This window comes from Mixophyes fleayi, chromosome 1 (assembly GCF_038048845.1).
Source record: "Mixophyes fleayi isolate aMixFle1 chromosome 1, aMixFle1.hap1, whole genome shotgun sequence".
Lineage (NCBI taxonomy): Eukaryota > Metazoa > Chordata > Amphibia > Anura > Limnodynastidae > Mixophyes > Mixophyes fleayi.
Window position 1 is genome coordinate 385,743,027 of NC_134402.1, and position 26,816 is coordinate 385,769,842.

General features: G+C 38.0%; 1 protein-coding gene and 1 long non-coding RNA gene across 2 annotated transcripts in view; one reads left to right on the forward strand and one right to left on the reverse strand.

The window, feature by feature from the left end:
* On the forward strand, window positions 1–26,617 carry OCLN (occludin). The gene is made up of 9 exons (XM_075180181.1): window positions 1–163; window positions 4,384–4,462; window positions 6,183–6,849; window positions 8,461–8,622; window positions 14,973–15,100; window positions 18,099–18,299; window positions 20,148–20,319; window positions 22,862–22,903; window positions 23,745–26,617. Exons 2-9 carry the CDS (start codon window positions 4,413–4,415, stop codon window positions 23,841–23,843), a joined length of 1,521 nt encoding a protein of 506 aa, XP_075036282.1. The 5' UTR covers window positions 1–163; window positions 4,384–4,412; the 3' UTR covers window positions 23,844–26,617.
* The window catches only part of LOC142097932 (uncharacterized), a 60,426-nt gene continuing 40,402 nt past the window's right edge, over window positions 6,793–26,816 (reverse strand). Inside the window, exons 3-4 of the long non-coding RNA XR_012678278.1 lie at window positions 13,582–13,677; window positions 6,793–8,521 (exon numbers count right to left, since the gene is read on the reverse strand). This is a non-coding gene — a long non-coding RNA (uncharacterized LOC142097932). The remainder of the gene's footprint in view (window positions 8,522–13,581; window positions 13,678–26,816) is intronic.

Below are 26,816 nucleotides of genomic sequence, written 5' to 3' on the forward strand. Positions count from 1 at the left end.
CAGGGTTAGGGCAGCACCACAACCCCTGGGCTCGTACTGTTCTAGTAAATCTCCTACGGGATCAGCTGCTGGATTGTATTGTGTTCTCCAGGTCGGACACCCGTTCTCGGACCAGCTGTTGCTGAGCGGACACCCAGAAGACGGTAATAAGGAATAAACAGAGGTGAGAAACCTATAATAATAATAATCCCCTTGTTACCGCGTATGTGATACTTTGTTGCTCAGCTTGTTTAGTGATCACAGGTGTATATGGACAGTTCCACTACCAAGACTGACCTGCACTGTCAGGAAGTGGGATTTATAAAGCAACAGTGGCTCTACAGCTATTGTGGAACTACAAGTCCCAGCAGGCAATGGATATTGCCTTTCCACAACAGCTGGTATTTCCCAGATGGCTAAAACGTGTTTAAAGTGATGTTTAGGGTGCCATTACCATGTATTGGTTTACTTTGTGTATATTCATACTTGTGTCCTCTTACAATTCTTTTAACAGTGGAAATTAATAGCTGCTTGAAATAGTAATGCTGTATGTTACTCAGTCGCTGATTTGTACTTTGTATGCCAGAACTGACACAATCTTGCTATTTATTGTATTAGTTTATGTACTTCAATTGTTTTAGTTTAGTCTTAAATTTGTATTTGTTTTCTTCCCTACAAAAAACATTGATCTTCTTCTATTTTTATCGAGCCTATCCTGGGCTAATAATACCTTTTAATGCAAGATATGTTCAGTCACAGTTTTTAAATAAACATTATTTTGCTGGAGACATCCCACCATAAAATTGGAGATGTCTTAACTGCCCCTATTGGTCTGTCCATTTAACCATACACTAACTGTCCCTCCAGTCTTAAAACAAGCTATTCTTTTAGGAGTTCAGTTATTTTTAATGGTTCTTAAGCATTTTGTAGATTGCATGGATCTTCATGCTACTAAATGCATTGCTATACTCCAGAGCCGTAACTTAAAACTTTAGCGCCTGGGGCGAAAAACAAAAATGCCGCCCCCCCAGCCCTCAATTTGAACCAAAATGAACCTAAAATATTCATAAACTGCGCCCCCTTCAGTGTTGCGCCCTGGGAGGTCGTCCCTATCGCACAGCCCTCGTTACGGCCCTGCTATACTCCCATTTATTAATAATTTCTCCTTTGAATCAACCTGGCCTGACAACGAAATTGAAGTTAAATGCTCTTATCTAATTTAGACTAGGTTAATTTGGTTGGAAAATAAAATTAATAATCGGGAGCAGAGCAATGACATCCCAGTTAAAAGGGACATATTGATAGGTATGTTCATACTAAATATACTGAAGTAGTCTTATTTGCCATCTAAACCTATACATCTAAGTACAGTAGACACTGTTAGACTTTCTGCTCCTGTCTTCTTTAGACAGGCAGCATATTCACCAATAATCACTGTAGTGTGGAGGAGCCAGTTGAGCAGTGTCAGATGCATGTAAAATATCATGGTGGGGATTGCCATGGTTGCTTTCTTGCATACATGATCGCAAAGTGTCCCAGAAGGAGTGCTGCTAAATATAAATAATAATGGAGGGAATGCAGTGTCAGTAATTGCATGGGGTCATTTTTAATATGTTCGTATGATTTGGGCATTATGCTCCAAAATAAGGAAAGATCTCTGAAGTACCAATAATCCCGGATAATATGATTTGTATATGCCTATCTCTCCATTTATATTTTTTACTTTACCCCAATCGATGATCATTGGAAATCATGCCTAATAAAGTATCATTGTGCTTTAGAGTGGACATAAAGAACCCACATATACTGTCTTAATACAACTGGTCTACACTATACAGGTGCTTCCTGTAGTTTGGCCATTTACAGACTTCATCTAGCACTGACTCTTGGCAAAGGGCAGTCTTGGTAGCTGCACTCAGGTGTTTACTTTGTGCTCATTGAACAGTAAACCTGAGCTGTGGGCGCTGCAGTTTCAAATGCTTTGACATTAAGCATCAGTGATCTCTATAGCGAACATCCCACACCATAGCCTAGTCATCACATACCGAATACACTGACAGGCAAACGTTTGATGGACCATGAATGTCATTTCTTGCATTCGTGATCTGTGAAGTATTTGTGAAATTGTTCCTGTAAACTGACATTCTGATATCTTGGGATCAATGTTCTCTAACTACAGCTGATTGGCAATCTGACAAGTATGTAATACACAGGAGGGTCTGGCATGCTTTACAGTATTAGTGGGTTGGTATGAACTCCAAAATGGATTTTATAATGTCCTTTACAGCCTGGATCAGTATCCTAGCCCTGTTTTTAATAAAATAACCACAAGTGAACTCTGATTTTGACTGTGTCTTTTTATTTGATCAGAACTGGCACCAGCAGGTAGACATGACTACAAGCTGCCCAGTGTCTGTTGCATGACATCTTCAAGCTAATCATTTTTTTAGACTATGTACAAAAAAGTGGTCTGATGTACCTTTATGCCAGGGCTGCTCTTTGGTCCCAGGCTGGTCCTGGTGGTGACCACAGCCTAAACTGAATGTGCCATAAGCACAAAGTCCAGACAGTAACATACACGATAAGCCCCAAATCACCGAAATTCAAAGTTTCCTGCCAGACCCCATGAGTGTATCAGCAGTTTTATGAATGCTTGGGTGACTAAATTAATATAACCAGTATCAAACTAGTAGATGTGATGCACAGGAAATAATACCCCCCCCCCCTTCTTCCTGCCAAGTTATGTTTTGTTTAATACTACATGCTCCTTTATATTGGGCACTTCACATTTGGTTCACCATGTATATTTTGCAATTCTGAGCTGCTAGGATTTCCATGTTTTCACAATCGCAGACTAAGGTTGTCCATATAAAATCCAATCCAAATTGACTGGTGAGGACAGAAATCCTATTTGTCAGTGACCACGTTGCCCTATGCAAGCGGTCACTGGCTAACAGGTAGTATGGGATCATTTGTCATCTGTTTGAGCTGCCTTTCCCACTCAGATTACCCCATGTGTGGCCTCAAATCTGTTCATTCATCAGTCAGGCCAAATATATCACCAGATGTGGGCTGCAAAATTGCTTTATCCAGTAATAGTCATCACGAATCCACATCATTCTATGTACAATATAAGTACCAATATGGTGAAGCTTATAAGTGGTTTAGTCAAACATTACAATCTCTTAGGAAAAAAATAAACTAAAATTGCTATATGTACTAAGCTAAACTGAAATATTTTCCTTATTGTTTAATACTGTATTGTGAGTTGTGTTTCGTTTAAAAAAAACCCTTCCAAGGCCAATGGGTTAAATTACATGAAACAATGTAGTCCTGTAGACTAGCTCTGAAATCTGTTTGATGTTAGGAAACTCCCTGCAAGGAGCCTCTCCTGCTTCCTCTCAGTATAATGCACAATTTGCTCTTCTTAACTTGGCTCTGCTACTCCCAGCAGGATTCTTGGTGTGTTCCTGTAGAAAAACAGCACAAGGATCTAATGTGTGCAGCCTGTGGATCCATTGTTTAGGAGAAAGTCAGGAGGCCGTTAAACCAAACTGCTTAGATATTACTGCTCGGATACCTTGCGTTAAAACACATGTATAATGTTCCTTTAAAAACAATGTATTTTTATTCAGATTTAATTCCTCTAAGTTGTGACAGACAATGTCTCGTTGTGTACATACAGGGAGTGCAGAAAATTTTTAGACTAGTCTACGACTCGCTCTTAAATTGCAGTTTATCTATTAATAAACAACCAAAACGTGTATTTGAACTGGTTTTAAATGTATTCCGTGGAAGTAGTAGAAACTTGTATTAATTTGGCATTTTCCATGCAGTAATCTTAAGCACGTCATAATGTCTTTATGTATGACCTGCATTGTAACATGTATATGGGAAAATGTAATCCAAACAATGGTATACTATTTATCTGTTATTTTGATTGCATGACATACTTTACTTCCCCCACTAAAATACCTTTTGTGACTGTGGTATATAATTTGGGGGATATAAGAATTTCCAAGTCACAAGAAGCTTATGAACAATTTGTCATTTGGGACAATAGGAGGGCTGTATATTCACCAAACTGTTGTTACACTAGAACCTGCAGGAAGTGTAATTTCTGTAAAATATGCCTCAATGAATTTCCTCTATAGTAAGTCCATTGTCAGATGATAACTGTACACAACATATTATTGGACATAGCCTAGCAGTGACTGTGATTATCAAACAATAATAAAGAACGGCTTTGTTTCACAGGGAAATATTCTGGTCTGTACTTATACTGAGCATGTGATTTGTGTACGCATTTAATTAGTTTATACGAACGTTCCGTGCCATTGATTAAAATGTAAGTGGTTTGTTTATGGTTTACCATTATTCCTTTTTTTTCCCCCTGAACTTCAGGTTCCACCTCTGATTCCCCACATTAAGAAATGTCTTCCAGGCCGTTTGAAAGTCCTCCACCCTATCGACCTGATGAGTAGTATGTATCTGCTTTACTTCCTAATAAACTTCTGATGAGTAATATAAATGGCTTTCTTTAGTCGACCAATAATTGATTATATTATGATATGCACAAGCCAGTGGGTCAGTGATAGTATTTGTTGTGTTAGTAGGTCAGGTGGCTATTTTCAGATTTTACAGGGTCTTGGGGGTATATTTACTAAACCGCAGGTTTGAAAAAGTGGAGATGTTGCCTATAGCAACCAATCAGATTCTAGCTGTCATTTTGTAGAATGTACTAAATAAATGATAACTAGAATCTGGTTGCTATAGGCAACAACTCCACTTTTTCAAACCCGCAGTTTAGTAAATCTAGCCCTCGGTGTTAAACAGTTTGAGACTCTATTTCATTTCGGATGCAAATATTAATCACTGTTAAAGTAAAATAAACAAAAAAACAACACAATGATTGTAAAAACTGCAGTATACTTTAAGTACCGGATATGTAAAGGCAAATTGCATTTGCAGGGTAATAGGCAGCACAGTTAGCATATGCTGCGCGCACAGCCATTTACAGTTCTTAAGTCTGTGTACTCTTTTTAACCATAGCTGGCTTTAGACACATCACTTGTTTAATTCTGTGCACATATGGGAGCTCTGCTGACTTATATTTAAAAGTAGGTGAAGTGGTTTGGTTTGTTTTATGAGAGAGGGGAAGCTGGGACATAGCTGTGGCTTCTGAAAGGCTGCTGTCTGCTGTCCATGGTCAAGGAACGCCAGGTAAAGAGGAATTAATTATACTAGATAGAAGTAAATGTAGCTGTATTGTGGGCAGTTAATCTCTGGCTAAAATAACATGGGGATGGAAGAGGAAGGAGTGAAGCAAAGAAGCTATAGGTATTGTTCAAACCCCATTTATCATATAGCCTGTAATCTATATTATTTTTATCAGACTTTGTTACATTACACATATTATTTTTGATGGCTTGTGATGTCAGTCTTTAAATATATTTCATTACTACATAATGAGGGCTCCATTCAAAGGTTTAGCTTTACAGTCTATTGTTTGTTTTTGCCATACTGAACATAACAGGAAAACACAATATGTTCTACTTGTCAAATTATTTATTTATGAACCTATCCTGGTATATAGAGGGACACGGTTGACATTTTCCATGAGAACATAGACAAATTACTCAAACGTGAAACGCTGAGTGTATGGAGACTGATCGTCTCAATGAAAGAAAATACATTTTCTTGGCAGTTTCCTAAAACATGAGCAGTCTCTCGTCTAAAATGCAAGTTAACTTCTATATAAAACCAACTGATAAAATGCACAAACATTCTTGTAAATATTTTAGGAGCTAACTGAATATTGTTTATATTTTACTTTTCTTTACGCATAGCATACTGTCATTTGTTTTAGTGATTAGTAATACTAATAAAGGACACTACAATAGCCTCTTTTAACCATATAATGATTGACAACAGAATACTGGTAACCCACCAAATGTTTCAAATAAACCTAGATTTCCCAGATTTATGCTTATACATATAATGAAAGGAGGATTTCCTGGCAAAAAGTTTGACTATGCCCAGACCCAGAGTAAAGAACAATTAACTTAAATTAAATATCAACATGGATTTGAATATACATTGGCAGCAAAATGGGTCCAAAACACATCTGTGTAGAAGATTACATACTTTACTGAGATTGTGTGATTCTCCTGTTCTAAGCCACCTTTTTATTATTATTGCAGCAAACCCTCCAACTATGCCCCCAGCCGAGATATGTATGGAGGAGAGATGCGCTCACAACCTGCTTACTCGTACTATCCAGAAGATGAGATCCAACACTTCTACAAGTGGACTTCTCCTCCTGGAATCATCAGGATCATGGCAATTCTTATTGTTGTCATGTGTGTCGGCATCTTTGCCTGTGTAGCTTCCACATTACCCTGGGACTTGGATATCACTGGGCAATCTATGGGTTATGGCTTTGGCGGAAGTTCTGGGTATTCCTCTGGATACAATGGCTATGGTTTTGGAGGATCACAGATGGGCATGGGCTTTGCTTACGGAGGGAATTACACCGATCCACGAGCGGCTAAAGGGTTCATTCTTTGCATGGCCGCATTTTGCTTTATTTGTGGTATGGTGATATTTGTAATGACTGTAACACGGACCCACACTTCCACAACCAGAAGATTCTACTTAATTGTCATTATTGTCAGTGCAATTATGGGAGGCTTGGTCTTTATTGCTACAATCGTCTATACCATAGGGGTAAATCCTGTAGCTCAAGCTTCTGGATCTGCCTTCTACACACAGATTGTATCTATATGTAACCAGTTCTATTCACCTGTAACCACCGGAGTGTTTGTCAACCAGTATCTCTACCACTACTGCGTGGTGGAACCACAAGAGGTAAGCAACTTCAATTTTGATAATTAAATATCGAAACTTCTTGGGTAGCACCAATTCAACTAGATAAAGCTGTGTCTTACCATACTTTTGTACGTTTCCTTTTTCACTGCTCGATTTTCTCTATCACAGACCTTTCTTTGAGTTATGCTGTGCATCATATTATGATGTACAAGTTCTCAAACAAGTCGGAGAACTTGTTTGTGTGTTTTATATGGCTTTACTTGCATAAAAATCAAGACCATAACCTGCTTTCGATTATCCTGTTCATGTTGAAGATATTGTTGAGGTTTACTGAATAACACTGATTTCCATGATGTGTGTAATGTGTACACATCCCTTTACGCACGTAACTTACTCTCTCCATTATTTTTCAGTAACGTTAAACCGAAAACTGATATTTTCAGTACATTTTACAGACTGCCATTAATCTTCCTTTTGCCATCTTGTCAGTAAATGTCTTAAAAAAAAAAAAATACATTGGATACTTGGTGTTTTTCATAAACTTGACATTTTCTTGAGGGGGGGTTGTAGTATTTTTTTGTTTCTTTTTTTTCTTTCTAAATTGACTTGTGAATTTGACCAATAGTGTTTCTGAAACTATTTTGACTTTCTTCTTCTACTCTGTTCTGGAATTGAGCTATTGGCTACAGGAGCTGGAAAAAGTTGATAGTGTGCTCTGTACCTCTGTGGAGACGCTATTGTTGCAAGTGTTGGAGGCATTTATATAGATGTGTGTGAAATAAATATATTTTAGTGTGTGTATGCCATATGCAATGCTGGTGACCTAATGTGGAAGTATTATTTATTCAGTAAGAACTGTGGTGGTTTTATGTACATATTATAATCTAGGATTCCAGCATCATATGCCTTATATTCAGCTTCTATTTCTGGTATAATGCTTTGTATTAATCAGAACTGGCAGCTGGCCTTGTACAACCTGGTGAATAGGGCCTATCCCTTATTCTAATGACTACTAGAGTCCACTGTGGCTAGTGTACAAAGCAGACCTATTTGTGATTGCAGTTCTGCAATGTATAGAGCCCCTTCTGGTGGCACGTACAGTATATAAAGCGGACATCCAGGCTGGTGATTTGTGTACATCCTATGTTGTACTTGCCATTGTCTGCTGCTTGCTGGCCAGGAGCAGTCAGGTGTATAATGGCCCATCCATTCTGCTGCCTGAGGCAACAACTGAAATTGTGCCCTTCTAATCCTTTATACAAACATTTATATTAATGTGCATACTATGAAGATACATGTCACGTTAGAAATTATTTATTACACTTGCCAAAATCCTTTCAGCAAGACCATGCATTAATTTATTCTTCTGTATTTGTGTAGTAGTATTATAGGCAAGCCTGACTGTTTTATACATTGTTGAAAATATAATGCATTTATTTCCACACTGCCTGCATGATTGATCATCTGTAATAAATGCTTACCATACAGGTACTAATCAACATTGTTTAGTTCCTAGTAATTCTGTGTTTTAAAGTGCATTGGGCATAATAAATCAAAGTAAACTTATTTAATTTATGATTTCAAATGTGTAAAAAAAAAAAAAAGATAAACCAACATAAGCCTAAAATATACACTGTGTCCTCTTCCTAGGCCATTGCAATTGTCCTGGGGTTCCTCATAGTTGTGGCTTTTGCCATTATCATATTCTTTGCTGTGAAAACAAGAAGGAAGATAAGTAGATGTGGCAAGATGAACATCCTGTGGAAGAAAGAAAAGTTACCTGAAGAGGGAGATCCTAAGGTGGAGGAATGGGTATGTGAGTTATAGCAATGTTCTCTTTTATATGGATTTAATAATCTACTTAAACTGTTACCTGCCTCTTGTTACTAACACTAATCGAAGTGAATCCATTGTAGGGTCTCTGATAATAAGCAACATTAGTAGTTACATGCAAGTTGTTGGTGGCCACATAAATCTGTTTTGCCCTATGAGCTATGTAGCTTTTCTTACAGATGCATCTGTTTTGTGGATTGACGGCTTAGTAGCCCCGATCTTAACCATCCGTTTTATGCACCTTATGAACAAGCTGCTTACTTTGTATTATGGTGCTTTGTTATTATGTCTGCCCTATTAATATGTGTAGGTGGGGCTAGGTTTCTTATGAAGAGTCTGCGCAGTTTATTTTTTATTGGTGAGGAGCAAGACGGCTTTTATACTGTTCATTTAAAGGGTGCTTGGCTGTCTTCCAAAATATGTTTAGAAGAGGATGGGAAATGACCAGTGAATATACTGCATCTGACCAATACGATAAAGCTGCCCGAGACCTATTAATTACCTATGAACCAGTTCCATTAATAAGACTAATGTTACGTGGGCACTTTCTACTTCTGTGTGTTTTATCCACATAAACTCTTTCTTCTCTGGTCATTTCACCTGAAATTAGCAAGCAGTGAGACTGGCAGGTTCCTGTCACATAAGTACTAATCTGCCCCTAGTATGGGTCCTGCTGTCTGCCAGCTCGGAGGTCCAGTCTGGAGGCCCAGGAAGTGTAGGAATGCAGCTTCTCCATTGGGAAGGGAAATCCTGCAATGTAAGGTGACTTCCAGGAATAGCAGAGGAGACCAGAAGATTAAAGTAAAAAGAAAAGTCTGTGAAATAGAAATATCCTCTATTCTGTGATGGGGAGACTTAGAAGCTTGAGGCACATGAATAGAATTGCACTGATTGTGTATGTAACTTTAGAGCGGGGTGAAGTGTACCCCCCCCCCCCCTCATGTCTATTTTCTATGTTTATTGCAATAACAAATGTTCTACAGAAACAGGTGGATAATGGTTGTGTCTGGTACTTTATATATTCGAGATCTTATTTAATTACAATTATGTAGGCATGTTTATTTAACTCATTCATGACCGTTTGCATGGTAAATTTTAATCGCAGAATTGTAATGCGCTATTGCATTACAAGAATGGTTTATATAAATGATTTGTGTTACTGTGGTTACTTTATTTATTTTCTCTCTTGAGGTCAATACTGTACAGTAATATCTGGAGTCAGATACATTATGTAAACATTCTAGGGCTAGAGGTGAACATTCCATAGCTGAGATGTGCTGATAAGTCTTGTTTCGGTTGCCCTGAGCTTATGATGTCTCATGACAGAGATGTGTTTGTAAGGAGAAGATCGAGTTTCTGGGCGGGGCCTGTAGTTTCATTACATCGTTCTTTATTCTGGCTTCACAATAAACCATCCTGTGTCTTTGTGTTGCGCACATAATCTACCCTTTGTTTTTTTTTCTTTTTAGCTTAAATGTGCTTTTTAAAACTCTGCTTTTCTTTTAACTAGGAGGTAACATTAAAATGCATAACTATAATTGTGATATTCAAAGTGAATTTTTAAATGCCCACCTAGTAATGCAAAGGAAAAGTATCGTAGATATTTACATATTTATTAAACACTGCACTCTTAGAGGTAAATACACTGGTAGATTTATTATTACAGGACATTGTTTTCTGAAAATGAGCTTTATTAAGCCACAGGCAGACTTTGGCTGAAAATACATTGGACAATTGTTACCTTCAGGAACTGGAAGCACCATATCCTACTGTTGTGAACAGATTAACACATTCATTGTTATTTTAAGGGCTTGTACACAATCAAGCCTCCAGTGTGTCACTAGATGCTCTGATTCCATGGGGTAAATGTATTGAGTTTCCGGCATGTTTGAAAAGTGGAGATATTGCCTATAGCAACCAATCAGATTCTAGCTATCATTTTGTAGAATGCACTAATTGATAAATATAATGTGGTTGCTATAGGCAACATCTCAACTTTTCAAACACCCCGGAAACTCACAGCTTGATACTTTTACTGCCAGCGCCAAAAAAAATAAATGCATCTAGCGAATTGCCCTGTCCACACGTACTTCCTGACAAGTGGTCACTTCACGTCCTGTCTCTTTCAACGTTATCTGCAGGGTTTACCACTTATTAAGGCTCTGTAAAATGCAATGGACTTCTGTGGAAACGCTCATTTAGCACCTTAGAAGCATTAATGTATACTACGCTGCAGAAGCGGTTTGAGATGTGTGTATTGGTTCCTCTCTGTGTAGGCAGTGGTACTGTTTCTGCTATGTTCTTGGCTGCTGATGATCTTGCCATTTAGACACTTGTTTCAGAGGCAGATCATGTAATGTAAAATGTTGCAGGACAGCTTGTAAATCTAGTGCAAACAAAGCTATAAATACCTCTTCCACAGCAAGGACTCTAATATATCTACCTTAGTTTTTACTTTGTAGTATTTTAGTGTTAGTTTTTAGTTTTTTTTTTTCCACTGTTACATTGAATACAGAGTTCAATTACCCAATTTTCAAACATAATTTTACTTTGTTTCTGTAGAAACTTCAATATATCTAGTGCTTGCTTGATGCCGTTCTTGCTATATGCATAGAGTGTGTACTAAACGTATCCAGGATATTAGTGCTACAGTGAGTGTGATGAGAAAATATTTGAAGCCTATTCAACTCCCATGGAATAAGCCTTAATATGAACACAACCATATTTATTTAAAATGTATCCGTTGCCCCACCCCCCTCACCAAACTGCATTGCTAATAAAACATTTAGAGGAATTCTGAAGAGAAACTCCTTATATGCTTGTGTGTAAGATAAGCTATTGCCAAGCGGTGGTAGATGAAATCATTCCATGTCCAGCAGTAACTAGAATGATTTAACCTTTCCATGACCAATGTGAATCTGTTTTTGGGACTAGACCAAATTTTCAATGACATCCCCGCCCCTCATATTTACTTTCCTGACTTAATCAGCCAGTAATGCTAAGTTTAGTGCGATAACATTTATTAGAACAGAAACATGCACCCAAATTAACAAATCTATCTCTACAACTTCCCTTTGTAGGGTATTCATTGTCTGACTACCCTTACATTCAAGAACCTCTGTCAATGTTCGTTGTGATCTTTTCTCAAATTACAGAGGCATTCTCCTTATCTGCATAATTGTGGATCAGAAAACTTTGTCAGACCAATTTTTGTAGTGTCTTTTACACATTTAGTGCAATGCCTCTCAATGGTAAATGGACTAGGTTTCCTAAGAATAACTATGTATGTGTAGGCTATTTTAAATTTGATTGTGTGATGTGGCTTTAAATGCAACATGCATATTTTTTATTTTCCTTTTTATGTATTTTTTTTTTTTTACTTTTTGTACCCTATATACTGCTTAGGTGTCCTTTTAATATGTAATAAGGTCCTCCTGTTTATGACAACTGAGAGGTTTGTACAGCAGCATCCTTTCCCTGCCACCCACAAAACCATTAGAATGACTTATGTCAACAGTAATCTGGTATAAGACACCTCTACAAGTATTTGAAAATTTAACATTGCAAGGAAGTAACCAGAGGGACTGTTGCTTGTTGCTAGCAATGATAGATCCAGTGCAACAAGGATGAAGAAGTGTAGATAGGCATGCTAGACCTTAAAACAGACGCTACTCTGCAGCACCTCATTGATCGCAATTTTGCTGTCACAATTGTGATATTGCCATTTGTGCATGAAGCTCAGAAAAAAAAACTGTATCAATTAAAATTATCAGTTGCTGGCTATATAGCTAAAAACCAGGTCTGACAATGACCATCTGGCTCCAGGTATGACATTGTCCAGGAATGTAAGTCTGCTCAATAAACTGCTTCTCAAATTTTAGTTCACTTAAGGTCCCAGAACTATTAAATATATAATTGGGAATATGCATTAAAAGTGAACAAATATTTACGTTGAGCCAACGTACTATATGCATACCAATAACTCCATAAAATAGCACATAGAAAGAACACGAAGCCTTTAGGGCCCAATAATCGTCCTCAACCTAATAGGATTTTCTTCTTTTTTTTTCCAACTTAACTTGCCACTCTGCGCACTGAGAAAAGACTGGTATCTGAGAGATGCCATCTTCTCTTTTTTTCTCTTGCATACTCCTAACTTATTGATTTTGATAACATCATAGATGGTTACTGGCAGGTTTGTTTTTACTCTATTCATGCCCTATATGCTGCTTTAAAATGTACATAGCTATGCCAGGACCCGTTGTCACAGGCCACTCATAATGACACCTTCAGGTGCAGCTTAGCCCAAAATCCTTCATGTGTACAATGATCGTGTGAGCTGCTCTCAGGATATCTTCCTGAGCACAGCTGTTATCAGAACACTCACATGATCCATAGAACACATGCTAATACTTTCTGGTTTAGCTGAATAATTGTGGGCTTCCTGAGGTTTCGGGGGCCAATCTCAGTGGTGACCCCTATTGCTGAACCCATAGCTTGTGAGATGGTAAATAATGACCTTTTGTCCATATAATACTTTGTACTTTGCTCCAGTATTTTGTTCTCCATTTGATGGATTATAGGAGCAAGAAAGACTGGTTTTTCTGCTTTGCCCAACTGTGTTTGGATATAAACCAGAACAATGACAGATTGTGTTTATGGACAAGGAAAACCTTGCAGTGTAGAAAGTAAGAAGTGGCGTTATTTCAGAATTCTATAGTCCAGGGGTAGTCAACCAGTTGGAGGCTAAGTGCCAAAAAATATCTATAGATGCGGCAAAGAGACAACTTTACATTTTTTATATATGTGTGCTTATATATATGCATGGTATAAACATGCACACACATACATTTGAAAATATCACATAATCTACAATATCTTGCTAAATTATGAATGTTCAGAATAAAAACCAAAAAACCAACTCTGCACAGCTCTTACCTCGCTGCTGTGTCCAGTGGAGGGCGGTTTAAATAGTACTTAGTCTTTTTATAGTTGCTCACGGTGCTTCTGTATCCACAATCGCTGTGGAGGGAACTGTTGAAGTGGAGATAAAAAAAAAAAAAAAAAGTAAAAAATAGCCAACATGCCCCTCAGACCTTTTCACATTCCCATCAGATCTCCTCACATTACCCTGACATACACATCAGACCTTGCCACCTGCTATCAAATCTCCCCACATGCCCCAGATATACCTGTCCGATACCCCCACATGCCTATAGGACCTCTCCATTTGCCGTTGGATATCCCCACATGCCCCTTACATACCCATCAGCCTTCCCACATGCCACCAAACCTCACCATATGCCCCTTAAATGCCGTTGGACCTTCTCACATGTCCATTACATGCCCATCAGCCTCCCCACATGCCATGAGATCTACCTGCATTCCTCAAACATGCCATCAAACCTCACCAGATGCCCTTCAGACCACCTCACATATGCCATAAGATCCCCCACATGCCCATCAGCCTCCCCAAATTTTATTAAATCCAACATTACTACCACTTACCTTTCACACAGCGCAGACACAGCCTAGAGCAGGCCTGTCCAACCTGCGGCCCTCCAGATGTTGTGAAACTACAAGCCCCAGCATGCTTTGCCAGTAGACAACCTGTTGATAGCTGGAAGAGCATGCTGGGACTTGTAGTTTCACAACAGCTGGAGGGCCGCACGTTGGACAGGCCTGGCCTAGAGCCTGCGAAAAATGGTAGGAGGGAGAGCACTCGCCACTGTCTCCTCCTCCTTCCCTGATTGGACTGATTACACCCTGTGATCTCCCTGCATTGTGCAGAGGAGGTCACATGACTAGAGAGTGTGCTGGCTGGGGACCGAACTGCCCCTGCCGGCACCAGGTGCAACTGAGGGCTGGCTGGGGACTGATCTGCCCTGCTAACATTCCCTCCCTGGGTCTGTTGTCATTGCCATAAGAGAGGGGCCACCTGGGGGTTGTGGATGCATTTGCTATTTCTACACCACTGAGAGGATGTTCTCATGTGTATTGTTTTGTAATACCATAAACCAATACAAATGGCACTATTCACTGCTTGGGGTAATTGTATACTATCTGCCATCTCTTGTGTCACTATATAATGCTCTATGATTCCGTAAAGAGTATTTGGATGGCTTGTGTCCAGTTATTGCTCTGTGGTGTGTGTGTATATATATATATATGTATGTATATATATATGTGTATATATATATATATATATATATATATATATATATATATATATATATATATATATATATATATATATATATTTAATAATAATTTTTGGAGTGGTAGTTTTTGTTTTTATTAATTATAATGCTTCTCCTCCCACCATAAAGGTGAAAACTGTTTCTGAGCGCATACCAGTCATGTCAGAATACAATGAAAAAGTCAATGGATCTGTTGTGACATCTAGAAGTGTGAATGGTATTCAGACCTATTCCGACCACAACTTTTCTTCAGCCCCGTGAGTATGTCTACTACATTACACACAGGAGAAGAGCTATAAGACTTTAGGAGAAGTTATTTATTCTCCATTATCATTTCTTATATTGGTTGCATCTCAAGAATGTCTGAATTGGTTTTCCTATCACCTCTGCATTAGTCCTCCTTTATCCTTCTGATGCAGTGTAAATGTGTATTGCTTTCCGTAGTGCATAATAAAATTTTTATTAATAAAATACAGTAATGTGAAAGTACAGCCAAATGTGTTTTTACATATTGGGACATAAATAACAATCATCTAGTCCCCGCCAAGGTCTAGACTTTGAATCTAATCTGAGGTGATTAAATAACTCAAGATGCATGCTTAATTTGTCATTGAGAAAAACATGTCAACATGAAGAATCCATGTATGTAAACACAAGTGCACCTCATGATTCCATAGCGCATAAAACCATCTTTTGGCAGCAATAACTTGAAATAATTGTTTTCTACATGAGTTTCAGCTGCTTACATTGTATTTCAGGAATTTTAGCTCACTCCTCATTATGCTCCTTTAGTACAGTGATGTTTTAGGGCATTAGTTTATGCACAGCTCTCTAGGTCACGCTGTAGCATCTCAGTGTGGTTGAGGTCTACACTTTGACTTCACCATTCCAAACCCTTTTCATTTTCAGATGTGCTTGGGATCATTGTTCTGTTGCATAATCTAATTTCAGCCAAGCTTCAGTTGTCTGACAGATTGTCACATTGTACCTTTAGGATACTCTGGTGTAAAGAGGCATTCATGGTAAACTCAATGATTGTGAGCAATCCAATACGAGACAACCGCAAACTCTCACCCTTGCACTACAGTTCTTGACAGTTGGTATGGAGTTCTTGTGGTGATATGCCAGGATTGGGTTTCACTTGGCATTGTGCATTAAGACACAGAACTCCACATTGGTCTTGATCATTGGTAAGTTAGAACACAATGCTTTTTGCTTTGTTTTGAGAGCCAGAACTGGTTTTCTGCTGGCTACACTTCCACGAAACCCATACTTGCTCAGTCCTTGTAAAGACATCAGCATTAAAATGTATTGGGTTGACAGAGGTCTTTGGATCCCTGATTGTAGCTGTGTGGTAACTTGCTATTTATCAGAGCATTATATGGTCTGATCTTTGGGTGGATTTGCTCCTTTGAAAATTGACAGAGATTTTCAATGTCTTCCGTATGTAAATCTCCCTTACTGTAAAGTGAAGGACTTCAAGATGTTTGGAAATGGCTTAGTAAACCTTTTCTCTTCTCTAAGATTTGAAGATGACTTCTTCTCCTTGGCATGGTGTTAACACAAAACTGCCCAAAACAGAGATGCCATAGATTCTGCTTTTATATAGAAGTGGTAGCACTTCCTGTTGATCAAATAATAAAGTTCACTTTATCAGCAAGCTCAACTGACCTCCTTTATTGATATGGGAGCAGTGAGGGTCTATTACTGTCTCGCACATGGCTTCATCATAGTTGCTTATAATGACTAATTGTTGAAGAATTGACCATTTAAAATCTGTTATGGGTTTTTTTGTCCCATGATATTGGTTTCATAAAATTTTGGTATTTGGTGAGAACTAGATACATTTATGTGTTTATGCTCATTGGGACATAATTATCAATCTAGAAAATAGGATTTACTTTTTATTTGTTTATAAATGATATATAATCTCTCAGAATAATTGGGCACTTACCCTGTGTAACTTTGCAAAAAAATGGTTCCGTACAATGAAGAAGGAAAGAGAGGAACTTGTGGATCGTCTTATTTTAAGGAAATTGATGATAATACCAAGTTTCAGCAGCAAAATTTTGGAAGAATCAGAGTTAGTTTTTAAGCTACAACCTAAACTTGGTGAAAAAACCTCTTTAGACATTCACAAGTGTCCCAACGCTGTGGCTATGCTGCAAAAAAGTCTTTCTGGATGCAGAGATTCACTTCTAAGCATTTGGCTATAGAGTTTTGTCAAAAAACAATGGAAAGTCTGTCCCTCAACGCTGAGAGCTAGTGCTTTGATTCTAGCATTTGGAATCCATGTGACAGGATTGATTAAAGAGGGGCTTGATCAAGATGGACATCCCCTTTTTAACTATTTTACCAGTAGCACAGAGCTGTGGGGTCTGTAGACTAGTACTGCAGATTTGGGTGGCATAATCTAATGAGATTTCAATTTTTTTATTTCCTTTTTTTTTTTTTTTAAAAAAACTGACTCACGTTTTTGTTTTAAAGAAAGATGTTGATGTTAGTACAGTAATGGACATTATTAGGCAATGTCAAGGACCGAAGTTCATTTTTAGGGCTAAAAAAAAAAAAAAACTATGTACACACACACACATTCTATTGTGGTGGTTGGTGAATTATCTAGATTATAAAGGAGTGAAGGTCAATTTCACAATATATGCAATTGTAACTGCTAAATGCATTAAAAATTAGAATTTAGCCCTGTAGTGAAAGTCGAAAACAAAAACACAAATTTAGATGACATCTCTTTGCCAACTCAAAGCTTGTACATTTTTCTAGGACAATTTTACATTTTATCTCGCAATATTTTTTTACTGTGCAGAGCAGTATAACACTACAAAAACACAGCTAGCATTTCCCAAGGAGAGGTCACTATCCAAAAAAATGTAAGGTTCTGAAGAATGGACCATGCTTTGTGCCAAGTCTTGTTTTAAAAAAAAAACCCCCAAAACAAAACGTGGTTTGGTCTGTTTCGCAGGAGCACATTTGAAGTACACAAATGTTTTTAACTAATTTCACAGACTCTCTAAATCAAGATGTAACTTGTTGGATAAACAATTTCATGTATGTAAACCTGTGTGTGCACCCCCTCCCATTTCTTCTCTTCTTTCTGTTTGTATATTCATTCCCATGAAATTCATAATTAATGTAAATTCCTAGCTTTAATTCCATATCTGTATTTAGCCTTTCTGCAGGAAGTGTTGCACACAATATTCATACCTGTTCTGTTTTATATATTATTTTTTCCCCCGCTAGGATCCCTGAATACATATACCCAGTGAAGAATGAATCTGGCTTTTCCCCCAATGTTTACAGCAGTGGCTCGGATGCAAGCAAAAACGCACAACGGAAAAAGCGGCCAGGTAGAGCCAGGAGATCCCCAAATGATAACTATGACACAGACTATGCAACAGGAGGAGAGTCTGGCGACGATCTGGATGATTATGATTGGGACAGGTACGGGGAACGGATTTAAAAAAAACCAAAATAAACAAACAAAAAAAACAACCCACAACAATAAAAGCTGTTCTACTTCTATATTGGTTGTGATATCAGGGCTTGGGTAATTCTGAATGTGATTAAACCTTTTGTCTAGACAACCTGCAGAAGAGTACATTCTCTTTATCCTGTAGCAGCAAAGCAGGTAGTGTTTAATGGTTTTATCATTCAGATGCCTATGTCACTGTGATATAAACAAGCATCAGCTTACGGTGGTTTATTAATAAAAGTGACCAATACATGCTCAGCAGAGTAACTATTTATATTAAATCAAGTCAACATAAAGGACTCCAATGATTTACTGCCTTCACTGGTGGGCGTGGCATACTGGAGACTGTTTGTTGTGCTTGATATTTAAACAAGAAGCTAAAACTACAAGCAAAGGTGAAACATCGAAAACTACATAGCTTGTTGGGCTTGTTTGACCTGGGGCTGTTTAAAAGTATGCGGCAGCTAAAGCATAAATCCTAAGGCATCCAAAAAGTAGGAGGAGAATGTGGCCAGGAAAAAGTTTTATTTATAATTGTAGTTTTTATTAATATTCTTTTTAAGAAGTGCATGAAAAGATAATTGTTCTGTACAAATTGTCTCAACATCACTTTGCAGCAAGTATTTGGCCCAAAATGACCCTGCTACAAGTAAACCATCTGGCATGGTGAGAACTGTGTTCTGAAGATAACTTTTGACCACCTGTGTCCGTGCTCCACATGTGACTGCCTCAATGAGAACAGAAGCTATTTGGGTGGTTCGCCGAACAGATCGTGTCCAATGTGGCCACCAACGGGCGTTATCCTGCTGTTTTGGCCTGTGTGTGGCTAATTTACAGGACCAAAATGACCAAAGATGCTACTAAAAATCATATCAGGAACAGACAAGTTTTTAATGGGAATGCTACTAAATCCAGTTGGTCGATGATTGATTGTTCTCTGGATGTGGTTGCACCCAACCACTTTAATGGGGCTGCCAAGTGGATATATTTGTTCAGCAGTTGGGCCAAACAAACAGTGTAACCAGATTAGACACAGATCAATATTTCTATGTTGCTATTTTTAAAGGACCACAAAACCCTCAATTTGAAACTGTTGGCTATGTATCATCAAGGTAAAATAAATGATTCAGTTCAGAGAATAATTTGATCCTAAATGTCGGGCTAAACTTTGTTTACCCACAAATGTTTGAATGCCAGTAGCATACCTCCCAGCATGTGGGTAGGCTGCCCCGTTCACTCTTCCCATCCAAACACCTTCATTGATGCTCAGGGGACCCATTCACCACTGCTTTGCCATGCAGAGCAGCAGTGAACAGACAATACCTCCCTAAATTCCCACCGATCAGGGAAAAAGCTGTCGGGACAGAGTCACAAATCTGGACCGTTGAGAGGTATGCAGTACCAGTTTTCTGGCATCTTTTCAAATCTATTCCTAGTGTGGGAAGGGCAGCTAGCAGTGACACCACAGCACTAGGTGTAACTATTGTGGCAGTAAATTACTTCTTTACTACTCCTTGCATAATCCACTGCAAACATGCATCCAATAGCCGTACTAAACACGAAGTACAACCACCGTTTTAAATAAATTATTAATCATTAATAACCAGATGAGTTCCAACTATCTATGTAAATAACTTTTTTTGTTTGTTGTGTGTTGTGAACTCAACTGTCAGTTTGAATTGTCAAACTGTTTGAGATGAGCATTGTTGAGAGAATTGGTTTATGAAGGTCGACGTGTGTAGCTATATTGTCTGGATGTTACTAGTAACTGCTGTGGTTTAGCGCATACAATGAAACAGTCTTGTGTCTTCATGCAGTGAATATCCTCCAATCACTTCAGACTCTGAAAGACAAGACTACAAACGTGACTTTGACGCTGGCCTGCAGGAATACAAGAAGTTACAAGCAGAACTAGAAGAGACCACCAAATCCCTGTCTCAGCTGGAGCAAGAACTGGATGACCACCCAGAAGGGAGCCAGGCATACAAGGTCAGTTTGTCAGCTGTTATTCCTGCAGTTTCTTTTTCTTCTCCTAGTTGAATTGTGGGTCCTTTCTCCTAAATGTATGTTTGTGTGACCCTCTTCTATCTATCATTTGTAGTATGTACTGTGAGATACAACCGCCTTAATATGTTGTAAAGAGAACAGTCAAAGACGGCCTCCTGTTATATTATCAGCCCGGCTGCTGGACTGGGTCATGCTGCTAATATACCTTGCAGCTCAGCCTACCTGTAGATGTAGCTGGAGAGATCAGTTTGATGGTAAAGCACAGGGAAGACACATTTGCAGTAGAGTTTTGCGCTTACTACTCTTGTAAATTAATGGTGTGGTTCTCCAGGTCTTGTGAAAATAAAAGTCCCAGCATGTACACATGCTGTAAGTTCAGCAAGGCTTAGAGCGCCACAGACCACCTCTGTTGCCTAACATTATTTGATCAACATAAGAGGTAGGCAGACTGTGGCTTACCAGACCTTGTGGAGCTATAAGTTGTGGCATGTCTACATTCTGGACATTATAGTTCCAGAACAGCTGTCCACTTTGTCTTCTAGAGGTGTGACTCACAGTTAATTGTGATCTAATGTCTTATTACTGTTACATGTGACATTTCTAATAAGTACAAACTGCCTGACGCATGCTTCAAATTGTACAAAACTAAAAAAATATTTACAATTATGAAGTAGGATCATGTTTCCCAGTATCCCCTTAGATTTCAAGTAAATAAAATATATTTACACTGATCAGCCACAACCTTTAAACCACTGACAAGTCAAGTGAATAACATTGATTATCTCGTTACAATCTGTGCCATTGTGTGGGATATATTAGGCAGCAAGTGAACACACCGTTCTTAAAGTTAATCTGTTGGAAGCAGGAAAAATGAGCAAATATAAGGATGTGAGCGACTTTGACAAGGAGCAAATTGTGATGACTAGATCAGAGTATCTCCAAAACGGCAGGTTTTATGGGGTGTTCCCGTTATGCAGTGATTAGTACCAACCAAAAGTGGTCCAAGGAAGGGCAACCAGTCCTTGATGTGCATGGGGAGTGAAGGCTAGCCCAACTGGTCCAATCCCACAGAAAAGCTACTGTAGCACAAATTGCTGAAACCGTTAAAGCTGGTGATTATAGAAAGGTGTCAAAACCCACAGTGCATCACAGCTTGCTGCATTGCCCGGTCAGCATGCCCATGCTGATCCCTGTCCACCTCAGAAGTGCCTACAAGAGCACCAGAACTGGACCATGGAGCAATGAAAGAAGATGGCCTGGTCTGCTGAATCACGTTTTCTTTTTTTTTTTTGCTCTCCTTAATGACTTGGGCCCTTCAAATCTAATGTCCAGTTTAGATAACTATGGCAACAAAAAGCAGTTTTCTGCAAGCAGGCAGCCTTGTAAACTACACCTTGCAGTGCAACTATTAATTAACACAGATCAATATAGTGTTGTACATACGAAGATTGTTCCAGTTGATATTGAAGTATAAGTTTGCACACTGACTTTATATCGCTTATCTGCAGGGCCGTAACTAGGGCTGTGCGACGGGCGCAACGCTGAGGGGGGCGCAATTTACAAATATTTTAGGTTAATATGGTTAAAATTGAGGGCTAGGGGGGCAGCATTTGTCTTTCTCGCCCAGGGCACTAGAATTCTAAGTTACGGCTCTGCTTATCTGTGAATTATAGAGCCGTAACAGCTCTATCCCGATATCCGGATACCATTGTATATCTAACCACGGCTGATTCTATATCGCGGCTAATTGTGCTAGTGCATCTATCCTCCTTCTAGACTGTCATTTTTAGGACATTCATTCGATTTCTGCTTATATAGCAAGTATCGAGACAGCTGTCGTCTCCATTAATTGATATAGTAGCGCTACAATTTATCATATAAGAGCTCTTTGTGATATACCATCTCACAGTGCACTGTGATTTCTATATGTGGGGATTGATATACTATGTATTGAATGTTTAGCAGTATAGGTATTTCTATGTTTTTATAGATTAAAGTATACTATATATTACTTATTATTCATGAACCCAGATTATATTTTTACAATGTGTCAATTGGTTTTATAGCGCTGCCATCTTTGTTTTGTACACGCAACTATTAATTAGTCTACTGTTTGACTGGCAACTTAGACCCGAAATAGGCAGAATGAATGGATATCCTCCCTCTCTCCATTCACTCCAGGAAACTTTCCTCTGGCTTTTACTGGAAACTGTTTTTCCAACACCAACAATTTTTTCCCTGGAGTTCAAACCACATAGGTCCCAAACCTGAAACCTATTATACAGTCCAGCAATGAAAATATAGAATATATACTTGCATTATTAGCAACACCCCTAAATAAAAACAGCATAGGTTGCTAATTTTCTCTGTAAAAGTGGCTTAAGATTTCCCTTGTGGCAAGTTTCTCATGCTTGCAAATTGTGTAACTTGCTCCTCTACTTGTAACTTGCAAATTTTCTGCCGTAAGGGCTTTACAGTGCATATTTCATCTGTGGTGTTATAGATGCCTTATCTTTTGTTGCAGGCTGTTGCTGATGAATACAATCATTTAAAAGCGATTAAATCGGTAAGCATGTTCACATATTATACTTAATTGTAACCATCTCTAAAGTGCGGTTAACTGTTTGTGCAATGCAAATGTGGTTTTATGAAAATGTGTATTACAAAAATATCTAATGTAGATAATCTAAACAACTTGCTAACTTACCTTTTTTAAAGTTTCAATAAATTAAATTTATGGGAAAAAAATTCCTGTGAAATTTGAGAGGATGTTATAGTGCCCAACGAATGGAGAAGTGATGCTTTTACTCCACAAGCATTTCTATATGATTGGGTGATTTAACAATAGATTTGTACATTTTGTTTTCATATTTGCTAAAGGCTCAGAGAGCAAAGTTCACCTAACTTTGAAATATGTAACCGTTGAAATTAATTTTATACAAAAATAATTAAAACCACCTATTAAGGTTGTGTTACTAGCAAGACCTTTTATTGGGTAGCTTTTGGTCCCCAAGCATAGAAAGAAAGAAATATTTTGTCCATACACAGGCAGATTTGGTAGCCGCTAAATGTATGTCTAATATGTCCACACATCTCTTTGGCTCAGATGTTGTGGACTGAGACCACCGTGTATTGGGAAACTTAACTCTTATCCATATACTGCTCTGTCACTTTCATTCTTGGTTGAAATGAATATTGGTCTAAGTTACAAGTAATATATTCTATCGGAATTGCCAAATTAATGGCACATTAAAACTAATTTTGGGGCTTTAATTATTTTTCCTAAAATACTATAAATGTATGGTGTATTTTGTAGGGGTTTTTTTTTATTATTTTTTTTTTTTGCTATTTTCCATTCAACACCAAACACTTATGTTTGTTATAAAAATGTGCATTGTTTTTCCCAGTCTCCAGACTACAAGAACAAGAAGAAATGCTGCAAAAGTCTCAAGACCAAACTGAACCATATCAAAAGGATGGTGAGCGACTATGATAGCGGCAAATAAAGGCAACTGGACACCAAAATCTGAAGATGTAACCAGGAGTTTTATTGTGGCCCGGTCTATCGGGAATTCTCTTGGAACAAATCACAAGCCCTCCACTACCTTATTGTTGTCCAGTCAACTAAGGAACTCACACAGCATAAACCTGTAATAATAAGCGCTTCATTAGTATGTCATATGATTATTCATTACCTGTCTGCTTTTTTGATTTAAAATGTGTACATAAACTAATATTTATAAGGCATGTGTAGATGACATATTTTCCTATAACAGAATTGCCAGTCTTGGACACTGTTGGCCATTTTATTTTTTTGTTTTTCTTCAATCTTAAAATTGTTTTTGTCTTCTGCAAGATATAATTAGTCATATTAGACCCAACTATAAGTATGTTGCAGACTTTCTGTAGTACTTGCAAGGCCAAGATGAGCAATGTACTTGTGGTTTGTTTTTTGTTTTTCTTGTATTTACAGTATCCTTTTCTACAAGTGTGTATTGTTTGTTTTATTAAGGCCTTTTCTTAAAAAAAAAAATGAATGTTTGTACAATTTTTAATGGTTTTTCTAAAAAAGTAAGAATAATGAGCATAAAAAAATGAACAAACGTTTTATATAGTAAGCTATCCACATGGACATTTACTTTGTATTCAGAGATAATTTTGTGCCGCTTTCTGAAGATAATACACATTAACCACGTGGTATTGTACATGTTTTATATCCACTCATTCAAGCTTTATGTTCATCTTTCTACATTCCATTGATTCAAAGGTCATTCATCAAATGGGATGCCCACCCCAAATGCATAATATAGCATCTAGTCTGTTGGAGGATGGCTACGTTAAAAAAAAAAAAAAAAAAGATAATCTTGCCTCCCTCAGTATTCTGGTTGCTCTTGGCTCCAGTGTGAGCCTTTTATGGCTGACAGATGCCATGGTTACTATACAGGTGCTAAGTAGCCAGACAATAAGCGACCTCGAATGGGGGTAGTTCAGTGTGCCTACATAGTAACCAGTTTCAGTCAAACTCACTAAGGTGAAGTCACTGTTATACTGCTGGAATGGGGAAGCTTAAACCCTCTCAAGCAACCTGTATTTCACTTTAATTTTATGTACGAACACTTACATTTTGTATCCTTTCCTTCACAGAGGTGCTCTCAAGCAACACCTAAGTGTCTGTTTTAGGTGTTGCTTTTTTCAGAAGTTCCAATATTGAGCACTAGATGCTTGCAAAATAAAGGGTTAATATGTTCTTTATTTGCATAGCCCACACACAATAAGTAGAAAATTGTGTGTTTTTGGGTGGGGAGACCCTTTAATCATCTAGAGCAGGTGTGGCCAACCTGGGGCTCTGCAAGTGTTGATACTAAAAGTCCCAGCATACCTTGCCAGCTATTATCTGGCTACCTACTGGCAAAGCATGCTGGGACTTGTAGTTTCCCAACACCAGGTTGTTCAGGGCTGATCTTAGAGGTTCAAGAGCTTATTCAGGAGATCTTTTAATTTTTCACTGGTAGGAAATGGATGTCTATCCAGCTGTAGTATTCTGGTTTCCAGTAAAACCATTGTCATGGTTTAGTTAACATGACAATGTTGTATTGTTTCATTGGTTGTCCTAACAGGCTGTCACGAAGGACGGAGCGGACAACTACATCAAGGACAATGGTTGTAGCAAAACACTTTACTTTTGAAGTTGCAAGTCTGCAATTGGGAGGATGTTACCATTAACTGCATTTGTTTTGTGAATTATAGAATTTTTGTTAGTGTCTCCATTCACTACTTGTATTGCTTTCTAATCTCTCTATTGTTCAATGGGTGTGTCCTCATAAGTTTGTACATATGGCTGTCGAAAAATAATGCTTTCTAAAGCATAGCCAGAACTGTGTGTGTGTTCCTATCGCTAACTGGAAACACTCATTTAAGACTCTAATGCTCACAGAACTCCTTTTTATTGTACCTAGCAGTAAGACCTCTCCTCGCTGCAGGACACAAAGTGACTGCTTGTTAGAAAGTGTGCGTGTCTCTACAGGTCCATTCGCTTACATTTTGTTTTTGGTCTATCCACAACAACGCGTGTTTAGTGCGCTTTCAGCACAATGCTTTTAAAATAATTGGTGCGTATAAAGCCTAAATGTTAATTCAATTCAAACCTCATCTTCCTCCTCCATGTGTGGTTCCTATGTTTAGAACCCCAGCAGTTTCAAATAGTCACCTTTGCCCCTTGAATAAATGCTCAGTAAAGATCAGTCATCAGAGCTGCTACTAGGCAAAAAAATATATATTTTTTTTATGCTGGGGTTCTTTAACTTAACCACGAAAATGGTTCAAAAGTCACTACTGGTTAATAAATGAGATATAGATACTCAATCCTTTGGTGCTGTGGTTCTGGCTCAGCCCAATAAGTGTTTGTTTTGTTTTTAATAGGTCTAAGCTGAAATCACTGTTTGTAAATTATGAAAGACGAACAATTATGAATGTAATAGTTTTTTTTTATCATGTATTAGATTGTAGGATATTTTTTCTTCTGTTTTTTTGTTTTGTTAATAATTGTATATATCTATCTATTCTGGTTTTCAATGCAATGTGCATATTTGTAACTACTCAGCCAGTCTACCAGTAGACGTGGACAAGACATGTTAAGATGATGGTGTTTTATTATTTCACCATATTGGGCCTTTAGCTCATGGATTGAAAGAGTTCTTGCTAGATCTATCATCTGAAGAGGACGGATGTCTATTTTACCTGTACTGTGACTATTTGCCAATAAAATGTGTTATACCTTTTACATGATGTGATTTCTATTTTTCCATCTAAAGGGTTAACATTTATTTTTCTTCTAAATTATATTTTTGTACCATTCATATGTGCAATATCACTGCTGGGAGGAGTTCTATAAATGCTGTAATTGCACACCATATTTGTGAGTGTACCTGGCCATCATACATCCATTTACAGAGCCTGCAGATGAGCCTAATGCTATCAAT